Source organism: Leuciscus leuciscus (assembly GCF_965113295.1).
Source record: "Leuciscus leuciscus genome assembly, chromosome: 1".
Lineage (NCBI taxonomy): Eukaryota > Metazoa > Chordata > Actinopteri > Cypriniformes > Leuciscidae > Leuciscus > Leuciscus leuciscus.
Window position 1 is genome coordinate 15,925,215 of NC_138725.1, and position 24,188 is coordinate 15,949,402.

Sequence of the window (24,188 nt, forward strand, 5' to 3'; positions counted from 1 at the left end):
GAAGGCCACGTAGGCTGCATCCTTCGAAGTCTGCATCCTTCGAAGGATGCAGCCTTCAAATTGGGACACAGCTATAGTCTTAGTTCTCATGACAATGTGTTGTTTATACCATTTGGGGAAGTCTTTGATCTTTCTACTAAGAGTTGAACTATGTGTGAATGTTTACCTAGTCTTAGTTCTCGTGACCATGTGTTGTTTATACAATTTGGGGGGCACCATTATCTCAGTTGGGGGTAATTGCCTCTATTGTCTTTAGATGATTAGATTCAGTAGTCATCTCTAAGGCTGTGTGTAAGTTCAGCACCTTTAAGGACAGCCCACTGAATTGCCTATAGGATACCATGTAAAGTTCCCTTAGTCAGATAATGTTGGAAGTACTGCAGCCACGTACAGCGGAGTTCTCAATAAAGAATAACTTCTGTTGAACGCGATCCCAACTGTCTCCTGGTCTTGCGTCGAAGAAAGAAAACTTTCCAACACTACTCTTTTCACATACTGTTTTCTCCTACTATATAGTAGGAAAGTAGGCATATTTGGACGCACTATAAGTATACGAACGTCCGAATAACGAATCTCTAGAAACGTCCCTAGATCCCCCTTGAGGTGGGAAGAAGCATTACAGCATAAGAAATAGAACAACTTTTTAGCTTTTTTTCAGCTCTTTAGCTACAATGGGTCGGTCAATTTTTTATTAATTTTTAATATGACTCAGGACTGACATCACTGTCATTGGCAGTCAACAGTAGATTATCAAAAATTCGCTAAAAACGATTTATATTATTATTATTTAAAAGCTCTATTGAGAAATTGTAAACATGGAAAGCTCAAAAAGCAATCATAATATGTTACTTCATGGGTTTCAGAACTAAATTATTTCTGGTTCAAGCAGAATGAGCAGAAAATAAACAGACTATAACAATGAGATTGATAAAATGAGTAAAGATTTTAATCAATCAGTACATTAATCAAATATTAAACATTAATATTAAAATAAAATTAATAGTAAATTACATTACATTACATAAATAGTAAATAAAATTAAACATTAAGTAAAAGTAAAGCGAATGAGACAGATCTCTCTCTCTTTAATGACTTACAAGAGCTAATTTAAAGCATCTCAAGAGAAGAGAAGAAAAGTGTCCAATTTCCATGAAAGTATATCTTCCGTTTGCATGGAAGAGTAGAAGTAGAAGAGAAACCAGATGATCTAATTAAAAATTATAAAGAACATTTAAAAAAATAATATCAGATTCAGTCTCTCTTAAAAGTGTTATGGCCTCTTCTTCAGCTCCTGACCTTTGCCTTCAATTGTTTTAATTTTCCAGTGTGGATTTTCTGCCACTCTTTCAGTTCATCTTCTGTAGTAAAGGACTTCCATCACTGAAACACACACCTTTCTTTTCTGCTCTAATATTACTAATGAATCTTCCCCTTTTTTCGTGAATCTTCAGGTGTTTCTTCAGGACTGGCGCCCAATGAAACTGTTTAGCGCACTGATTACAGTTAAATGGTCTTTCTTCAGAATGAGAAGATGTGATTTCAGAGTGAAAGCCTGAGTGAAACTATTCCTGCATTGAGGTCTCTCTCCGGTGTGGATGCTGTTGTATTGGCAAGAGGCCCAGAAGTGAATTCTTCTTTAACCTGTAGGTAAGGGCAATTTATAATTGTAACAGGTTATGGAAATGTTTTAGAATGATTTATAAGGTTACAGCGGTATACAAATACAACAATCCTCATAAGATTCCTAAGTTTGCGTTTACTTGTGAAACTGTTCCCACACTGACCACATGTGTATGGTCTTTCTCCAGTGTGGATCCTCGTGTGTCTCTTAAGGTTTCCTTTATCCGTGAAGCTCTTCCCGAATTGATCACGTGTGTAAGGTTTCTCTCTGGTTCTCCCATCAGGTCTAAAAGAAACAGTAAATCATGTGACATTTCAAATGAGAGAAAAAAATGTGAAATGTGAAGCCATAAGTCAAGATCACTGATGAGTTCAATAGTCATTTTAAACCAGTCAAATCTGGTTTGAGGATGGTTCCAAACATGACAGAATGTTTCAGGAACATCATCCTAACCTTTAAATGACATTCTATTAACATTCAGGAAACTGGACATTTGTATGTTCTTAGAATGTTACAAAACAACGTTCCTAGATTGTTGAATTTTAAATCGAAATTAAGATGAAAGAACGTTTGAGGAACATTTTACCTTTTAAAACACATTCCTCTAACATCAAGAAAACTGGACTTTTTTTTTTACGTTCCCAGAACCAACATTTGGTGAATATTTGGAGAATATTTTTTGTTCTGAATACATGGAGAATGTTCTTATAAAAACCGTCTGTTAGCTGGGGGACTACTTACCGTGACTGTGGTGATGTGGTTTCTCCACTGTGTGGATCTTCATGTGTAACTTCAGGTTACTTTTAATAGTGAAACTCTTCCCACACTGATCACACATGTGCGGCTTCTCTCCAGTGTGGATCCTCTCATGTGTTTTCAGATGTGATGACTGACTGAATCTCGTGTCACAGTGTGAACACTTGTAAGGCTTTTCTCCAGTGTGGATCCTCTCATGTGTTTTCAGATGATCTGACAGACTGAATCTCTTGTCACAGTGTGAACACTTGTAAGGTTTTTCTCCAGTGTGGATCCTCTCATGTCTTTTCAGAGATGATGACTGACTGAATCTCTTGTCACAGTGTGAACACTTGTAAGGTTTTTCTCCAGTGTGAATAATCTCGTGCAGTTTTAAACTGTCCGCTGTAATAAAAGTCTTCTCACACTCAAAGCACATGTACTCTCTCACACCAGTGTGAATTTTCTCATGTCTATGTAAATGACACCGCCGTGAAAAACTCTTTCCACACACAGAACATGAATGCGGCTTCTCCTTCGTATGAACTGTCAGGTGTTTCTTCAGCTCTGATGCACAGAGAAATGTTTTGCCGCATTGATCACACGTAAACGGCTTCTCTCCAGTGTGGATCCTCATGTGAAGGTTTGATGATTTTATGAAGCTTTTTCCACACAGATTACATGTGAACGGTCTCTCTCCGGTGTGGATCCTCATGTGAACATCAAGGCTTGATGATTGTGTGAAACTCTTCCCACACTGATCACATGTGAACGGCTTCTCTCCAGTATGAATTCTCATGTGACGCTTAAGATATTGTTTGCTTGTGAAACTCTTTTCACACTGATTACAAATGAATGGTTTCTCGCATGTATGAACTCTCATGTGAGTTTCAAGATGTTGTTTGCGTGTGAAACTCTTTCCACACTGAGTGCAGGTGAAAGATTTCTTGGCTCCTCTTTTCTTTAAAAATGTCTGTTTAGTCTTTGAGCGACTCAAAGGTTTTTCTCCAGGTTTGACATGATGTTCCTCCTTCACTTCACTCAGTTCTTCACTCTCCTCCTTCACTTCACTCAGTTCTTCACTCTCCTCCTTCACTTCACTCAGTTTTTCACTCTCCTCCTTCACTTCACTCAGTTCTTCACTCTCCTCGCTCTCTTGCATCAGGTCTGAAATCAAAGAGAAAAAGTTATTTAATTTCCAGTACAACAGAAATAATTCAAAGAGAGGAATATGAAGTGAAAGGACATAAAAAGAGCTGATATTTATGTTAGATATTAGTTTTAATGCATTAGAATAATCAAAGTTTTGTTTGCATTTTAAAGAGAAGTGTTACTTGTGTTATGTGCTTAGGAATTTAATGTCTTAAACTGCTGATCTAAGTTACGTTGCTAATAAATAGTGTTTTCACTAGTTCGGATATTTATATCCGCTGCAGAGCTGATACTGAACGCTGGATGAGTAATTTGCTCAGCCGTAATAAGCGATTCTTTCAACATTCTCTGTGAATTAATTAATAATTCCCTTTGAGCTAAATTGACCTGTCTGACCCTTACAATGTAATAACTAAAGTACTTTCCATATATGAGGTACATTAATCTTCTAATAATAATTCTTAGTAGACATTATAGACAAATCCCATGTTTCTGTGGCAAAGAACTATTAAATATATTTGATCAATGAAACAATTATCTAATGTAATGTTAGCATTAAAAAGTATACAATAGTGTCAATGTTGATACCAAAGTTTAGATTAATATTTAATTTATTTTAAGTTAAACTTTAATTATTACAGTCCAGTCACACTAGACATTTAATTCTAATGACTCCCATTCATTCGCATGTGAACGTGGGAAACCAGAAACACAAGCTTCGCTGCGTTCCAGTTCAAGTTGGAACGACAATTCATTATTAGTCATTTACATCATAATTTAAATAGACATTTGATTACTCTATATAACTCTTTACATTATATTTTACTGGTTCATTTGGATTTCAGTGTCACTTAGAGTTTCACCCCGGCCAATAATGATGATCTCACGGTCACAAACTCATAAGTCTGATTATTAGTTGGAGGTTATGACTTATATCATTTATGATTAATTAATACAACTTATACAAATAATCAGATATTGCTTAAGTTACACTTACAACCCTGTCAGCCATCCTGGAAATTGAATTTACTTTATACAGTTTACTGTTTATTGCTAAACAGGAAATATTATTATTGCTAATAATAATAATAATAATAATAATAACAACAACAACATCACTCAGCCACAACAACCTCTGCTCACGGACACAATCTCAGCTGAGCCCTGCCCACAGAGCTCACCACAGACAGACATATCAGCACTGCTCCAAGATTCAGCACCCAAGGACGACTTCCTGGAAAAAAGCCAGGGAAGCCAGGAAAGCATATTACAGCCTCCGATAACACCTGAGCAACAGCCCCTCTCTCCAGCATCGCCACTTCTATGCTTCTCACAGAAAATGGAGGATCTGGTGTATGCTGGAACCAAACTATCCCACTCTTTTGCTGCAAGCCCCCAGATACCAACAAAAAAACGGCAGGCACCGCTACCACCAAAGCCTGCGGGCCCAGCTCGCCCTGGAGTCCTGTGAGAGCTCTTCGGCCTCTGCCACAACGCCAGGGCCCACACCCTCCCCCATCTGCTCGAGGTGAACCAAAAACAACTGATACCAGCTCTCAGTGATGTGTTGGGTCCTTGCTATGATAACAGTAACTTTTCTCAAATGTTTACAGTACAAGCGGGAACCCAGTGTGCCTGTATCTTTCTCTATTGCTGTTCTATTACAAGATAGAAAGTCTAAGGCCTTCAATAGCTGTACAGCAAACCCAACTAATCTGGTGCCTATTAGGGCTGTAATCTCCCAGTCGATTAGTTGATTATTGGTCGATATGTTCTGGCTCGACCAAAATTCTGATTGGTCGATTTTAGCCGCGTTCATTTCATTAGTTTTGCAGCGTTCGTTTCATCAGGTGGAAAGCACTAATTGCTAATGGGGGTGTTTTCAGAGCACCCCTGTTTCACAGGCAACAGTCTGTCTTCAGAACACCCCCCTTGTTTTCACTTCTTTTGGTAAGAGTAAGTAGGCTACTAGAAGGTTTGCTGAATATTATTACTAGATCTGGTTTGTTTAATAAATATTCTTTTTTTATTAAAGTGGACGTGCCTTTTGTGTTTAAGAGTAAAAGCTTTAAGTTAATAGTCTATTCGTGTCTGAGCCGCGAAGCTGAGCTCCTATGTTCAGCATCTGAATGAAATGATAGTGTCTGTCAGTTATTATAATACATATGACAAAAACAATTGTCTAAATTATGTTGCATATTCCTCAAAAGTTCTTGTGATGATATCACTAGTTGACAACATAGTACTATTTTCGGAAATCATAGGCTCTGATATTGCGCAGGTGCACGTGATGCAACGCTGTCAGAGCCGACAGACTCGTGTGTCAGACTCATTTCAGTGCAAAATAATTAAGTCAAAAACGATTTAATATACTGCAAATAGCCTACTAGTTTTTTTATGTTTATTTATAATTCATTCAGGCGGACAACAAGGCTACCAAGTACTGCGCACAGTACACAGCTAATTAATTTAACGTTTTTTTTTTTTCGAACGCCATTTTTAGTCGAAAATTTCGGTCGACCAAGATTTTCTTTGGTTGATTACAGCCCTAGTGCCTATTACACGTCAAACTAAGATTGCTATGGGGACAAAAAGTAAGACTGTTAAGTTAGCACTTTTAAACATTCGCTCACTTAAAAATAAATCACTTCTAGTCAATGACTTAATAACCACAAACAACCTGGAATTTATGCTTCTAAATGAAACCTGGCTAGAAAACAGCTGCAGTGCAACAGTCCTCAATGAAACTGCCCCTCCTAACTTTACTTTTATGAGTGTCTGCAGAGCTGTTAAGAGAGGTGGGGGTCTAGCTGCTCTTTTTAAAGATATCTATCAATGTAAGCAAATATCATTTGGGAATTACCCGTCTTTCAAATATCTGGGTATTGTGTTAAAAGGTGCTCCATGCATTTTACTTATTATTTACAGGCCTCCAAAATACTCTCCAGCCTTTGCTGAGGACTTTACAGAACTGTTATCAACAATTACCTCAGAGTTTGACTGTTTTGCCATTGCTGGAGATTTTAACATTCACATAGATAATGCAGAAACCAATATGGCAAAATAAATCAAAACTGTTTTACAAACTTTTGATCTGACACAGCATGTACATGGACCCACACACAATCATGGACACACTCTAGATTTACTTATCAGTAAGGGTCTAAACATCTCACTAGGGATGGGACGATTACCGGTTTCACTATAAACCACGATAAAATGTACTGACGGGACTTCCGGTGGTAATCCGAAGCGTATGGCCGCATAAACCCGCACTCCCGCTCGGTCGGAGTTTATTCCCCAATTTGAATATAATTAAGATTTATTTTTTTAATAATCAGGGATGGAAGGGGAAAAGTACAGGAAAGGCAAGGGAAAGCAGTCTGGGAAAGCGGAGCAAGGTGAGAAAATGACGACTGAGGGCGTCATGGCCGAGGAACAAGGAGATAGTGATGGCGTGCAAGGACAAAATGCTAAATTAACAGCGATGGATATGGAAGTTAACATCGCCGCCATCCGCACAGATATAAAGATGATGTCAACGGAGATGAAGACTGAACTGAGTAACTTTCGCGATAGAATTAGAGACGATTTGAAAAAGGAACTAGCGGACATTCGAGAGGAAATTCACCAGAAGCTTAATGAGGTTGCAACCGATCTAAAATCGACTACTGAGAGAGTGAGTGAGGCCGAGGCTCGGATAGCCGAAGCTGAAGAGTGGTCCGTGGACTTTAGAGAGGCACTGAACCAGTCACTACAAGCTCAGGAAAGTTTGCAGTTAAACTTAACAGACTTGGAAGCACGCTCAAGGCGTAACAATGTTCGCATTTATGGAATTCCGGAGGGAACCGAGGGAAACAATATCTTCCAATTCATAGAGAACTTCATTAGAAAAGAGCTGGAACCCCTTGCTGATGTTGACCTTGGAATACAACGATGCCACAGAGCGCTCGGCCCCAAACCGCCCAGAGAGGCGCAAGCTAGATCGGTGATTGTCTACTTCCAGCAGTTTAAAATTAAAGAGATGGTTCTGCATTCTGCGTGGAAGAAAAAGGAGATTTACCACAGCGACAGGAGGATCTACTTCGATCATGACTATCCTGCAGAAACGCTAGCAAAAAGGAAAGAGTATACGCAGATCAGGAGGGTCCTCAGAGAAAAAGGAATACGGTTTCAAACACCGCCGCCAGCGAAACTGCGAGTCTTTTTCGACAGTGGGCCGATTACTTATGGAAGCGCAGCGGAAGCAGCAGAGGACCTGAAGAAGAGGGGATTCCCGATTGAGTGGGAGAAAACTGATGAGGCTGCGGAAAAAGCACGGAAGGTCGCCTGGCAACGATCAACGAGCGCGAACACGGCAAATCGGCAGACCCGCCAGGATTGGATCGACTAGGCTAAGTTACCTATGGTCTTTTAAGTTGTTTGTAAAATCCCCACTAGTCTGTTATTCTTTATTCATTACATTTACCCATTGAATATATATATTGTTGATCCTTCAGTTCTGTTGGAGTTTAAATATCTAATTTAACTGAATAGAATCACCCTTAGCCTTTAATGAGAATATAGCTGACCGACAAGTATGGGTAATACATTTGTTTCTTACTTTTCTAAGTGCATACAGTACATCTTTAAGTGTACTATAGGTTGCACTGAAGGGGGGCTCTGGTGGTTAGCTGCTGGACTATTCCCCCCACATCACGAAGTGGTTATTACTTCACAATGGAAGTCTACCTGTGTTTTTTGATTTGTTGGTCTATTTTTTGTTGTTATGATGTTCTGATTTTGTTATATAGTTCTAATATAGTTCAGGTTTGGTCACCAATAATGTGGTTTACAAATAGTGTTTTTTTTGTGTGTGTTTGTTTTAAATGCAATGTCAGGAATATAGGGTGATTACCCTTAACGTAAATGGTTTACACAATCCAATTAAGAGAAGCAAGGCTATTGCAAAGATGAAAAAGGAAAAGTTACACATCATATTTTGGCAGGAGACTCACTTTAACAGTGCAGAACATGAAAAATTAAAAAAACTAGGGTTTAAGAATGTATTTTACTCATCCTATAAGAAAGGAAAAAGAAGAGGGGTAGCAATACTAATTTCTAATAGTGTAAATTTTCAAGTGGTTTCTGAATTTACTGATAAAGAGGGCCGTTATGTTTTAGTTAAGGGATTTCTAGATCAGAAAGAAGTTACACTAGTTAACGTATATATAGCTCCTGAGCAGGATAATTCCTGTATTAAAGACATTTTTCAGTTAATTGCATCTGAATCCTCTGGGGTTTTAATATGTGGAGGAGACTGGAACACCCAAATACAGCCTAAACTCGATTCCTCCAATTCACTAAAGAGGTTAACTTCTAGAGCTAGTATAACGAAAAAACTTTTGATGGAGATGGGACTGATTGATGTGTGGAGGGATCTCCACCCAACAGACAAACAATTTACATTCTACTCTGCAAGTCAAGATGTTTACTCAAGAATTGATTATTTTTTTATTTGTAAATCAGACAGGCACAGAATTATAGATTGCAAGATAGGAGTCAGAGATATCTCTGACCACTCAGCTGTCTACTTGACCCTGCATTTAGATAATAAAAAGAAGGATATGCTGTGGCGACTTAATACAAGCATTTTGAATGATAGTACATGTAAGGAATATGTCCAAAAAGAACTGCGGGATTATATGGATAACAACGATAACGGGGAAGTATCACCAAGTGTCCTGTGGGATGCTTTAAAATCAGTTATTAGGGGAAAACTCATAGCTCTCACATCGTATAGAAAAAAGGAAAGAAGTAGAAGGCTGCTTGAACTACAAGAAAATCTGAACCTCTTAGAGAGAGAACATGTTGAGAAGAAGAAACCATATATATTAAATCAAATAAACAATGTTAAAAAGGAAATAAATAAATTATATGAGGAAGAATTAGAGAAAAAAGCTAAATTCACTAGACAGAGATATTATGAAAATGGCCCTAAGGCTTTGAAGCTGTTGGCATGGAGGTTAAGGAAGCAACAGGCTGAGAATACAATATATGAAATTAGGGATCCCAAAACGAAAAAAATTTGCCATAAGCAAGAAGATATTCACAACATTTTTGAAAATTACTATAAAAATCTATACAAGGAACCAAATACAACCAGTTCACAGGAAATACATTTATTTTTAGAATCACTTGACTTACCTTCCATAGGTGAAGTACAAAATAAAGCCCTAATGGCAGAGATCACAAAGGAAGAAATAGGGAAAGCAATTTCTAGATTAAAAGTTAATAAAGCACCGGGAACAGATGGCTTTCCAACCGAGTGGTATAAGGCTTTAAAAGATCAATTAGTTTCTATACTTTTTGATTGCTTTAACTATACACTTAAAGGAGGTGAACCACCAAGAACATGGAGTGAGGCAATAATTTCAGTTATTCCTAAAGAGGGTAAAGACAAAAAGGAGTGTAGTGCATTTAGGCCAATTTCTGTATTAAACATGGATTATAAATTATATGCATCGATATTAGCTAAAAGATTGGAAGATATAATACCAGAATTAGTGGATTCAGACCAGACAGGATTTGTACGTGACAGACAGACACAAGATAATATTAGGCGGGTGTTGCATGTAATTGATCATGTCACTAAAGAAAACATCAGAGCAGTAGTAATTAGTTTAGATGCCGAGAAGGCATTTGATTCGGTTCGCTGGGAGTACCTGTATTTGGCATTGAGAAGATTTGGTTTTAAAGATGAGTTTATTAGATGTATCAAAATGTTGTATTCATCACCAAAGGCTAGAATAAGGATCAACGGACATCTCACTCAGAGTATTAGCCTGGAAAGAGGCTGCCGCCAGGGATGTCCTCTCAGCCCCACCCTTTTCGCTTTATTTATTGAGCCCATAGCACAGTTAGTTAGAGACGAACAGAAGATAAAAGGTATTACGGTTCAAGGTTTCGAACAAAAAATTTGTTTGTATGCAGACGATGTTTTGTTGTTTGTTACTGCACCAGAGGTTAGTATCCCTAGGTTGATGTCCATCTTAAAAAAATTCGGCACTTACTCAGGATATAAATTAAATGTTCAAAAAACACAAATTTTAAGTTATAACTACACCCATCATAATGACTTACTGAGTAGATTTAAATTTAATTGGAATTCATCAAGTATTAAGTACCTGGGGATTATAATAACAAAGGATATTTCTAAATTGTTTGATAGCAATTATGGTCCTATAAATAAGAACATTAAATCAGATATAGATAGGTGGTCCCAACTGCCCCTAGAGATGCATAACAGGATAGATACAGTAAAAATGAACATGCTCCCCCGACTCTTATACCTCTTCCAATCTTTACCAGTCGAAGTCCCTTTAAAACAATTTAATGAATGGGATAAGTGGACTTCAAGATTCGTATGGGGGGGTAGGAGGCCGCGAATTCAATTTAAAACACTGCAGCTACCAAAAGAGAAAGGGGGTAGATCACTGCCATGTTTATCAGATTATTTCAAAGCAGCCCAGTTAAGACCTTTAGCATGCTGCTGTAACCCAGAGTATACAGCAAAGTGGAAGGACTTGGAGATCTCGCAGCTGACTGTACCATTGCAATCGGTGCTGGGTAGCAAACATTTATATGAACAGTATTCTAAAAGTTTAAATCAATGGTCTAAGGTTTCTTTTAGAATCTGGTTTAAAGAATGCAACTCTCCGTTACTTGAAAGACAATCTAGACTATTAAGATGGGTTGCTTTCGACCCCAACTTTAAACCAGCAAGGGCTGATGGGAGGTTTCAGTTCTGGTATAGGCATGGCATCACCTCTTTTAGTTCAATTTCATCAAAGGGAGAATTAGATAGCTTTCAGGAGATTTCTGATAAATATGGTTTGGGGAAACTTGATTTGTTTAGGTACTTACAAACTAGGACTTATTTTAATAAAGAGATACGATACATGGAGAAGCATGACACCAATTTAATTGATTTATTTGTTGACATGTATAAAAATAAAGATAATAGGAAACTTGTCTCAAAACTATATCTAGCCATCCAATCCATAAAGAAACAATCAACAAATAAGGTTAGATTAAAATGGGAAAAAGAATCAGGTCTAGTTATTTCAGAGGAAGACTGGCTGAATATTTGTTCTGTACAGGCAACTTCTACCAGCTCGGGTGTGTGGAGAGAATTCTGTTGGCGGAATCTTATTAGATACTTTGTAACCCCCAAGTTAAAATCTATTCAGTCTCGCGAGAAGGGAAGTGGTCTATGTTGGAGGAAATGTGGAGAACAGCTGGCAGACCATTTTCATATATTCTGGAGCTGCCCAGTCATTCAGTCATATTGGCAGGAGGTAATACAAGTAATACATTTTATTTTCGGTGATGGAATTGACTGCTCATTTTCTACAATTTACCTGGGCAACTTAGCAGCTCATTTGATGTTGAAAGACAAGTACCTTATAAAGATATTATTAGCAGCCAGCAAGAAAGCTGTAACACGAAAGTGGCTACAATTTGAACCCCCAACAAAGGCTGAATGGCTGGATATTATAACCATTGTCCAGAATATGGAGAGGATGACTTTTGCTTTAAACCTACAGATGGATAAGTATTTGCAGTATTGGGAAAAATGGATTGTGTTTACGACTTCATGACATGTTTATTGATCAATGTATCATCTGGCATGTATACTTTCATCAATTTTGTTTAATGTAAGAATGTATAAGTGACCAAACGATTGTTCTGTTTTGTTTAGATGTGATTGTATGTTGTTATGGCTATTTTGTTTCTGTTTTGTCGTTGTTGTTTTTGTTTTGTGCAATTTCAAAAGGAAAAAGAATAAAAATAAAGTAAAAAAAAAAAAAAAATGTACTGACGGTTAGTATTATCGTTCAAATTTTAATTATCATTAAAACCGTGTTTGATTATCGCGATTTTAATAACTCACTGTAAATCCGCTCCAGCCAGCAACAGTGTGACGCAGGCGCAGCGCGCAATGTTGTTTTTTCTATTCGAGAAGGAATGGCGAAAGGCAATGACCGTACTCGGGAGATTTTTCAGCGTTTTAAGAGGACCAAATCTGAGGTGTGGTCATATTTTGGCTTTTGGGCCAGTGACAAATAAGGTTTTCAACTGATAAAAAATTCAAAAAGGTTAAAACTGCACATCAAAGTAGTTATTATCTTTATGGGGATGTTTTTTACTTATTACTAAAATCTCAATTTTAAACAATGTATTTTAAGCGGTTTAACTGAGAATCATGTGACGACACCAGTCAAAATGTCATACGGGATAACGTTAATGCATTTTCTAAATATTACGATATTAAAACTTTTCAAATCAATAATACTTAATTAATATATAAAGTGATGCAGTAAACAATATTTGGAGCACAGAAAAAAATGTTTTGCACAACAATTTTTTCTCATTATATTGTGATTTCTTTAAACGTGACCCTACTTGTTCAAGTTCTTTACTCACATTTTAACACTGCAATGTGATTTAAAATGTGAAATGTCTGAAAATGTTTTACAGGACTTGGTAACATGTTATTATTGTTTCCTCAACTCCATGAAGTGAAATAATGCATTTCAATGGAAAAAAACAGCGTTATCCCGCCTGACTTAAGTTGTTACTCGGTATGACACCATATGAGTTAACACATGAATTGTCATTTTTACAACACTTAATAATGTTCATAAATAATTCATGTTTATGTTATGCAATGTTTTTCCAAGGAAATTAATTAGGCTCCACTGTAAAGAAATACAGATGTGGTTTTCAGTGTGTAAGCTGTTACACACAAACTCAGTGTAGTTTCTTCCCAGATTTGGCAAGTATACAAATACATTTAAACATTTTTTCATGACATTAGGTTTAATTTAGTACTGAAAAGTACCCTGAATCATTTTATTGATGATCATAGTCACTCTACATCAATATTCATAAATAATGTAAAGGGTTAAAGTAGGCGACCTTCACTCATTTCACTGAACATCATTTATTTGAACAACAAATTTACAAAAGCATGTAATTGAACAACATAGGCCTATTTATAAAGAAAAATCTTATTAATGGGTTGAAGTACCTTGAATCACTAAATTTCATTAGTTTCATTAAATGAACACTATATTTTTATAGACTTATGGTGCGTTCACACCAAACGCGAATATGCGTCTGGCGCGAGTGATTTCAATGTTAAGTCAATGGTAAGACGCGTTTACGCGCGTCTGGAGGTCTTGCGGCGCGAATGAGGCGTTAAGCGCGGCGCGGTAGACGCGAATTCGCCTCATTCGCGCGAATTGAGCGTTTGGTTACGCGCGAAATTTATTAGTGCTATTTGTGCATTCACGCGTTTGACGCGAATTCGCGTCTGCCGCCCGAGTTGAAAAATCTGAACTTCTGCGTCAATTCGCGCCGCGTTAACCAATCAGAAGCCTGCTTGCTGCTGTCACGTGGTGAAGTGACAGTTTACAATGTTATTTTATGTTTGGCCTCAATAAATTATTTTGTAATATGACTAAAATGCACAACAAAGCAAATCTTTCACATAAAAACTCGATTTCAATATATGAGAGATACTCATTTTGTATTGAATGCTATTTATTCCATATCTATTCTAGATTATAATGAAACATTATTATTCTAATGTAAAGACAACAAACACAATTTAGTGTATAAAAACAAAAATCACAGGACAGGTTTCACCTTTGGAGGCTGACTCCATTTATTATCAAAACAAAAATAAATGACAGATTAGGTGGGTGCGGGCGAGGGTGAACCTCGCGCCGGGCTGTAGAGCGCGGGCTCGTCAGGCAGCGACCACTCGAGGCCGAGGCCTTACGGCCTACGCGGTCCTCGTCAGCGTCCTCACCGTTAGGTCCACCAAACCTAGCTCCTGGAGCAAATTGTGAAACTCCTGAAACCCTCCGGAGGGTCTGGTGGACCCGAGTACAGCGACGATGATCCCTACGCCGCTGTTCTGCTCTCCAGAGCAAATACAGAGCGGCGACTCTCTCGATAAATGACCGATCAATAACAGACATCTTGTAAAAAGATGGCCGCCAACGGGGTTCGAAACTTTTGAAACTTTCGCCTCTGACGCGCGTAAATTTCGCTTCAAACTTATTTCGCTCTTGACGCGCGAATGCACACAAAGTGGTCACGCGTATAACTAGACGCGGCAGGCGCGAATTTTGACGCAGATTCGCGTTTGGTGTGAACGCAGCATTAAAGGGGCTGATTCCCCAATATGACAGGTTGGACAATAATTAAGTGTAATTGAATATTATTATGAATTATATAATTTGCTAATATTTAACTAAACAATGTTAATGATATGTTAATATCACAATTTTAATGGAAATTATACAAATTAAAGCTGAAAACTGTATAATAATATATTGTCAAACAGAAAGTAACTGTTATCCTATATGACAAAATTGTTATCCGGTATGACAAAACTCAGTTTAAATCTTAATCAGGCAGTATTTTTGGCTACCTATAGAAATCTGCAACCTTTACCTTCAACTTCCAAATATGTAAATTCATGCTAAATAAACATATTTACATAAAATCCACATTATATATGTTATTTTAGCGTTATCCCATATGACAGGATTTTACTACATAGTGTGCTAGTGAAGAAAAAGGGTAAGTTAAACACATTTTATGAAAGACATACTTACCTTTCACCATTGTTTGGGGGTCCATCAGGGTCTTCCTGATTGGGTAACATGCTGTCTCACATCGTGTCAAAATAATATTCACAATAAAATTGCTCCAGTTTGCTTGTTATCCCGGATGACATTGGCTGACAACCAGTTTTGGGACAGAATGCTCCAAAGCATAACAATCAACTGGATGTCATATTCTTTGTAATATTTAAATATATTGTTGTCAAGACTCATACAATAATGCCTGTGGCAGAGATGTTAGGGTTTATTAGATTTTTTACAGTTTGTTTGGCTTTTTTGTATGTCACTCTAAGGTCCGGACAGTTATCCGGTATGACATTATGTGACTATAATGTCTAATAATTCTTACACTTTGTAATACCCTCAATATATGTTTATATCATTTGATAAACAGAGATCAATAGATTCAATAAATGTGCTTTTTATTAAACATTTCCTTATTTTGACTTCATAAAGGGGTTTGGACATCAAAATTGCACGTCACGTCATTGGGCCTTTTACAAAAGTGTTGAGTGAAACTTAATCGAGGATGGTCAATACAATAGGGGGGAAACACTTCAAATCTGCCGAGTCCTCTTGTGTGACCATCACCCACTGTTTATAGCGAACGCAAGGCAAGTTAACTTACCAAAAACTACGTCTGGGAAATAATTGGGCACAAATGTTGTTTTGAGTTGAAATATTTTAGCTCACTCACTTGAAATAAACGTGAAGCTTCCGCGAAGAAAAGTTCGCAGCAAGTGGCTTTGAGCCAAAAACGAACAAGTTCAAACAAGACTATCATTGTACACTTATTACACCAAATTTTTTTATTTTTTTTTACCACACAATTACAGGGACATATTGAATTGAGATTAACGTTTTAAATCTTACCTGTTTATAAATCAGTTTTGTACAGCGTACAAAACAATCGCCCAAGAATTGAGACGCAAGACGGCAAGTTGTATTTGAATGAAACGAGAGAGCGCGTGCGCGTCCGTTGCGATACATGGATGTGCGCTGTGTTATAATGCGTTGCTATTGACGACGGTCATTATAAGGAAGGAAATGCCTTTAAAGCAAGCTTTAAATATGCTTTTAAGCATAATTATCTTGCTTAAAAAAGTGCATAGAGCTGCTTGTTTTATTTGTTGTTTGTTGATTTTCAAATATTAAACTGTTTTTAGTGTGAGCATCAGTTCTTTTTGAACACTTTAATCTCGTTTTAACAAAACCGTGATAATATTGATAATCACGATAATTTTGGTCACTATAATCGTGATATGAAATTTTCATACCGTCCCATCCCTACATCTCACTGATTGTTATTAAGGATGTAGCACTGTCTGATCATTTCTGTATTTTCTTTGATATATTGATCTCTCCTGCCATTGAAGCTAGATCTGTGTCTGTCAAGAAGATATGCAAGGAACTAGGCAAAGCTAGACAGACTTTCTTCTCAAATTTTATAAAGACCAATTTAAACAACACACACACGCTTTTTGCTACTGTAGAGAGACTGACAAACCCCCCAAGCCAGATTCCCAGTGAAATGCTCTCAGACAGCAAGTGCAGTGAGTTTGCTTCTTTCTTCTCTGAGAAAATCAATAATATCAGAAAGGTGATCAGCACATCGAGTTGCGCTGGGGTCAGACAGATCAGACCACCTGAGAAAGTAGTTACTATGTCTGATTTCAAAGAAATTGATGGCAAAATTTTGGAAGAAACCGTACAGCACCTTAAAACATCAACCTGCGCCCTTGACACACTTCCCACATCTTTTTTCAAAAGTGTGTCAAACAGTTTAGAAGCAGATCTTCTAGAAATGGTAAATGCCTCACTTCTCTCTGGGAGTTTTCCAAACTCCCTGAAAACTGCAGTTGTCAAGCCCCTCCTGAAAAAGAGCAATCTGGATAAGACCATATTAACCCTCTGAGGTCTGAGCTGTTTTCTGGCCCTGGAGGTGTTCTGACATGCTCTGACATTTGTGTTTTTTTCTATTACTTGTGACATTTTCATGGCTAAAGTCTAATTACACTGTATTCAGCACAAACTCTGCTACAATAATATATCAGCAGCATGTATGTAAAAGTTTGTAGTTTTGAGATAATGACATTTATGCGTGGTTTGTGAAAATACAAAAAAAAATTCTCACTTAAATAAGGCCATGAAACCCATACTGATTATTTCTTCACAAGACTTTTGAAAATTGTATGACGTAGCATAGAATATTTGCTCCAAAACTATGTGAAAATCACCCTGACTGCTCATTCAGATAAGACAATATATTGATTTTAAATTTCTAAGACGTGTTTTGTGTGAAAAAGCCTTATGCGAAAAGGCGTGATCATCTCATGAATATGTAAGCCTTCAACACCTGAGAAAGACAAAGACACTCCCCTAACTGCCCTATTAGGAGCTATCAGGCCCTGTCATTCAGAGCAACCTTGCACAAAGAATGAGGAGATTTAAAAAAGAATGGCTTTTAGATTGTTTGGATTTATTTACAACACAACACAATCCAAAAATACAAATGACAAAAGAGCACATTGAAAACAATGATCCAAAGACAGAGACCTTTGTGCCATTCCTAAAAACATTGTACATACCTTTCATTTCCAAGGTGTTTGATTTTCACTTTACCATGTTCATATACAGAGACTCATGTGAATGTTGAAGTCAGCAGGACTCAGTTGCATCTGGTCCCTGAAAGAAAAAGAAAAAAAAGAAAAAACTGTGAACATACTGATATCAAGAGAAACTATAGGGCTGCACGATTTTGGGAATAGATTTTAGATTTTTCTGGTTAAAATTTCTTTTTAAAATTCACAGAATACACACACACACACACACGTTTCCAACAATATATAATGAACACCAGGTTTGTTGTGCCTTGTAGGCATAGGCTACGCAGTGCTGCATAAAATAATAATAACAATAAATTAAATCTTCCAAAAGATTTCAAGAACAACTACGCTAGAGAAAAATATATAGATTATCATATGTTACTTCAAATGTTTCCATTCGTTATGATGATATGAAATGAGATAATAGTAAAAACATAAAGCCTAATGTTTGGTGCATTTTTCCTTTCAAACGCAATCGCGCTCCAAAATATGATACATTCAAACCCACAGCGCGCTCCAAAATATGATACATTCAAACGCGATCGCGCTCCAAATATGATACATTCAAACGGGCGCTCCAAAATATGATACATTCAAACGCAATCGCGCTCCAAAATATAATACATTCAAACGCACAGCGCGCTCCAAAATATAATACATTCAAATGCGATCGCGCTCCAAATATGATACATTCAAACGCACAGCGCGCTCCAAAATATGATACATTCAAACGCCATCGCGCTCCAAAATATTAAACATTATGGTTATACATATCTATGTTTGAGCAGATATCCACAAACAGTATTTAACAGTAAACACGGGTCTAAATAGTATAATATTCACCATATATCTAGCAACAGTTCAACTGCAATGTGAAGTTTATGCAACAATACCATAAACTAATAAGTAAGAATTTCTTACCTTACATCTTTCTTGTCTTCAAATCGCGTTCTTAAAAATCCAATTTTTAAATTTTTAAAAATCCAAAAGGTAAATCCAATGTAAGCTCAGACGTGTCTTCCAAACTCGAGGAAAAGCAGAGACTTGTGAAGTGTTTTGGTGTTTTGTGTTTGAGGTAACGAGGGCGTTCGCGTCCCATGTGGAGATTTGCATGTGAATCACTTTTGCGCGAGTGGGCGTGTCGAATTAAAAAGTAATTAGCAAGCGTTTGAGATACTGGACATCCTGTTGGTTTTATACAAATTACTTAAACAGAGAATATTTGTTTTCAGTTTGAATCCGATCATTTAAAAGTACACACTTAAATGTGTATAAAGGTATATGGCTCATAAATGTGTGACAAGTATTCGCTGAGTTTTGTTTCAGTTTATAGACGTGCTCAAGAAAAAAAAGTTCACCGCGACGGAGAGGCAGAACGCACACCCTGTTTATTTTCTTTATTTTACAAAAGCACAATGTTTTGATTTGATTGTAAGTGGACACATACAAAAGTAGAAATATCACAGATTATTTTTTTATATTTCTTTTTTCTGTATAACCATAAATGACGGAGTAATTTAAGTTTATGTTGCTGCTATGTGAAAAAAATCCAGCAAAACGCGTCGGCGCGTTTCTCGACCTCAGAGGGTTAATCAAGTATAGGCTGATTTCAAATCGGCCTTTCATAGGCAAGATCATTGAAAAAGTTGTCTTCAATCAGTTGAACAAATTCGTATGCTCGAATGGATACTTTGACAATTTTAAATCTAGTGTCCGACCGCATCACAGCACAGAGACAGCGCTCATAAAAATAATAAACGATATTCACTTAAATTACTACTCGACCTCAGTGCTTCATTTGACACTGTCGATCACAACATACTTCTTGACAGGCTGGAAAACTGGGTGGGGTTTTCTGGGATAGTCCTAAAATGGTTCAGGTCATACTTAGATGGGAGAGGTTATTATGCGAGTATAGGAGACCATAAGTCTGAGTGGACATCCATGACATGCGGAGTCCCTCAAGGCTCAATTCCTGTGCCACTCCTGTTTAACCTGTATATGCTCTCAATGAGCCAAATAATGAGAAAGAACCAAATTGCTTACACACAGCTATGCAGACGACACACAGCTCTACTTAGCCCTATCGCCTAACGATTACAGCCCCATTGACTCCCTGTGCCAATGCTTTGATGAAGTCAACAGTTGGATGTGCCAAACCTTTCTTCAGTTAAACAAATACAAAACTGAATTCATTGCGTTTGGAAACAAAGATGAAGTTATCAAGGTGAACGCATACGTTCACTCTAGGGGTCAAACTACTAAAAATCAAGTCAGGAATCTTGGTGTGACACTAGAGTCAGACCTTTGAAGGGTTGGGGTCAGAATCCCATGCCTCTTCATTATATCAATATATATTCTTTTGAGTTTTTACATTATTCCTATAACATGTACTATTCAAGTTTATAATCATTAACTATATTCACGAGTGATTCATATACTGTATGGTTTTAATCCTATTTTGTTGTCAGCATTTCTGCTTATATATTTTTAAGTGCATTATGGTGTCTGTGACTTATCTTTATTGCCCTGGACGAGGACCTTGAGAGCAGGCCCTTTGTATTGGGAAAACAGCTAATAACTAATAGAAGAGGGCAAGCCTGAAGGCCCATCAGATGGCTATGTGTTTGTTTTCTGCTGACCAAGTTGAGGTTACAGGGGTCAACTTCTATGTGACTTACATGATCTAGTTCACAGTTAGTTCACAGAATTGTATAATTGTATTTCTTTCATGTGTATTTCTCTAGAGAATAAGGTGGACAGTATCTGTACTTCTTTCTGAGGAGGGAAGGTGTTATCAGTATGTTTTGGGTAGTCTGTCTTGATAACAATGAGCTCAGGCTCTCTACAACCTTGGTAGAACTGTTTTTCTCTTGTGCTTTTGTGTATGCGTTGCATATTATGTGCAGGTCTCGTGATATGTAGCAGCAGATCTCGGGACCCTTCTCGACGACCTCCGAAGTCAACATCGAACCTTCAGGGACTCGGACAACAATTATCTTGATTAACGTCAATGTACCCTACTGTCTATCTATAAGTGTAGAATTGTTTAGACTTTATGTTCTCTTAGCCAATCAGAAGTGAATGTTTATGCAATGCATGTCCTTGGAAATGGTATAATTGGTGTAAGATTTTGTGTAAGGTAGAGTTAGCTTGCGACCTCCTCGTGAGACTTTGACGCTGGCTCTACCAATTTAACTGCAAACTATTCTTCAGTAAATTTTTACTTATTTGATTGAACTTCACGACTCCTGGTCTTCTTTCATCATATCTGGTCTCTGGGTCTAAACTGTATACCCCCCTTACACCTTAGTTTCAGTAGTCATGCCAAAGCAATAACTAAATCAGCATACTATCATCTGAAAAATATCACACGAATTAGATGCTTTGTTTCCAGACAAGACTTTGTATTATTGTAATGGACTCCTCACTGGCCTACCCAAAAAGACCATAAGACAGTTGCAGCTCATACAGAACGCTGCCGCTAGGATTCTGAGCAGAACCAGAAAATATTAACATATCACACCAGTCCTCAGGTCTTTACACTGGCTCCCAGTTAGATTTAGGATTGATTTTAAAGTATTATTACTGGTATATAAATCATTCAATGGCCTAGGACCTCAATACATTGCAGATATGCTCACTGAATATAAACCCAACAGATCACTCAGATCATTAGGATCATATCAGCTAGAAATACCAAGGGTTCACTCTAAACATGGCGAGTCCGCTTTTAGCTATTATGCTGGAACCAGCTTCCAGAAGAGATCAGATGTGCTCCTACAGTGGTCACATTCAAATCCAGACTCAAAACACTTCTGTTTAACTGTGCATTTACTGAATGAGCACTGTGCCGCTGTTCGTCCGACTGTACTGTACTGTATTTTATTTTTCTAAACTGTTTTAATTATTCTTATTTATTTTTATTATTTTTATTTATTCTATGTAAAGCACTTTGAATTGCCATTGTGTATGAAATGTGCTATATAAATAAACTTGCCTTGCCTAATAATAATAATAATAATAATAATAATAATAATAAACTAAACTATATAGAGAAATATCCAACAAAAATTGTGAACCAAATATAAATCAAAGCAAAAATTGTACTTTGTTTGACCTAATATTGACAATCAATATGAAAGTTTCCTTTACTGGACATTTGTTGAAATGTTCCCTGTACCATCTCATAGTTGAACTGTTTATCTAACTGTGATGAAGAGCTTGAATGTTTCTAACATGAATGTTCTTCAGCATCATGAATGAATGAAGAATAAACACCAACCTCTTTGTTCTTCAGGATCTTCAGTGTGTTTCATTCTGCAGGGTTCTGGATCACTCATGTTCTCACTGTCGTTCCCATGTTCATGCTCATGTTCCCCGTTGCTGTGGGAGGAGCTGATCTGCCAAAATCAAAAATATCAATTACTGAGTTTGTTTTAATAGGGTCAAAGACCAGATGTTTAATTTTAGTGTCTGATTTATATTAAATTTACAAAAGTGATTTTGTATACATAGAAAATCCAGTAAATGCAAGTGTAATGTTTCAAATAACTTTTGTGAAGAAAGATTTTTCAAAATATAGGTGAAATAACGTTGGATCATCATTCAGCGTAACATATGTGTAAAAATGAAACAACATAATTATTCTGACTTTTTAAAAAATTTATAAATTTAAATTTAATTATTTTTTAAATGATTAAAAACTTCTTGCTGACCAAAAAGTGGTTTGAAGGATAGTGGCAAAGTATACAGAATTAAAAATTAATGAGTATTTTGGGGCTGCACTATGATCCTAAAATACAGTGTTGAATACGTCATCAAATGATTCTTGTTCTAAATATGGTCTATGACTGGAAATTAAACAAATGTATAGATAGATAGATAGATAGATAGATAGATAGATAGATAGATAGATAGATAGATAGATAGATAGATAGAGCATTTATATCTGTCTGTCTATCGTAAAGCAATTTGTATTTCTAATTCTAACATTATTCAGTTTTTTCGTTGAAATAATGGCATGCATCTAGAAAAGTAGTAAAGACCTGTAAGAAAAACATTTAACGCATTAAAAGACAGAAATAATCATTCATATAGTAAGCAACAATTACCCTCAGTCTGCTGACACCAATGAAATTAGCTTTAAAGGTCAATTTACAGGAGATCTGAAGACATCAGCATAATAAATGAGGTGAAAACAGGAACTATTGTCATGAAATAAAGAGTGTTTTCAGCAGATCTGTTAATATTGATGAGCCTCAGACTATCAACACTCATTCAACAAGCCATTCAGGATCATCAGCAGATCATCTCACTTTATTCTGAGTGTTTGCTGTTAGAAACACATTATTTGAGTCAGGATTCATGATAAAAGCCTGTAAAACTGCCTGTAAATCTCCATTGAAAGAAAATACTGTTGCTTCTCACCATCTGACACAAATAAAAGATAAAAAATATATAAAAACAAACCAAACTTAATTAACCACTTCATCTAAATAACTAAGAGAGCATAATGTTAAGCTTAAATACATTTTGATTTTCTAGTAATTACAATCATTGCATTAATGTACAAAACTGACAATTATCCTAAAAAAAAAAACTCATTAGGCTATAAGCTCAATGTTAAGTATTTAGCTGTATCTGTTCCAGTGTATTTTAACAATGAATAACACTTGATTTGTTAAAGATAAAATAAAACAGCAGCAGCATCAATTCCCCTCACAGATCTCAAACTGTAACTCTTGTCTTGACATTCAGTAACAGTTCTCACACAAACATCGAGACAATCACACAAACGAACACAAAATCGCTCAGGTCTGAATGAACTCCACATATTCTCCTCATGCTCGCTGCTGCTGCACTAAATGTTTATTTCAGAAGGAAGACGCCAGAAAAGACACACAAGTATCGCTGTGATCGATGAAAACAATACAGAAATGAGCCTGTCGCAACTGTATAAAGCGTGTTTGATGGTTGTGTAAATGTGAGAAATACCGTAAACTGCTCTCCTCACCTCAGAAGACCCGACGCTGAAACTGTGTGTGTAATGTATGTGTGTGTGTGTGTGTGTGTGTGTGTGTGGGCGCATTTGAAGTGCGATTGCGTCACAGTGACGCGACGAAGGATGTCCCAATTGAAAGGCTGAACCTTTCTTTTTTGGGGGTAGTTTTTATTTTATTTCTGCTAACAAAAAAGAAGAGTATGTTACAAATACTTACGTATATTTTAGTTGTAATTAAACTGTAATAGAGCACAACTTTAAGTGTATTTAGTGTACATTTGTGTGTTAAATTGGAACAACGTCAAGTAGTATTTTTTTACTTTATGTAAAAAGTACTTTACTGTAAGGAATATTATGCCTGTAGGGACTAATTACATGCATGATTA

The 24,188-nt window shown here is 36.8% G+C and overlaps 1 protein-coding gene across 1 annotated transcript; it reads right to left on the reverse strand.

Moving 5' to 3' along the window:
* Nucleotides 1–646: 646 nt before the first annotated feature.
* Nucleotides 647–23,875, reverse strand: LOC309500493 (uncharacterized protein). The gene is made up of 5 exons (XM_082172102.1): nucleotides 23,815–23,875; nucleotides 22,084–22,201; nucleotides 2,363–3,523; nucleotides 1,761–1,906; nucleotides 647–1,641 (listed from the first exon to the last, which is right to left on the reverse strand). The coding sequence occupies exons 2-5, from the start codon at nucleotides 22,139–22,141 to the stop codon at nucleotides 1,540–1,542; spliced, it is 1,467 nt and encodes a 488-aa protein (XP_082028228.1). The 5' UTR covers nucleotides 22,142–22,201; nucleotides 23,815–23,875; the 3' UTR covers nucleotides 647–1,539.
* Nucleotides 23,876–24,188: the final 313 nt, after the last annotated feature.

Coding starts and splice junctions, on each gene's coding strand:
- LOC309500493 (XM_082172102.1), bottom strand. CDS start 22,141: ATGAGTGATCCAGAACCCTGCAGAATGAAACACACTGAAGATCCTGAA. Junction 1,907..2,362: donor ACCACATCACCACAGTCACG/GTAAGTAGTCCC, acceptor TGTTTCTTTTAG/ACCTGATGGGAGAACCAGAG. Junction 1,642..1,760: donor GTGTGGGAACAGTTTCACAA/GTAAACGCAAAC, acceptor CCTTACCTACAG/GTTAAAGAAGAATTCACTTC.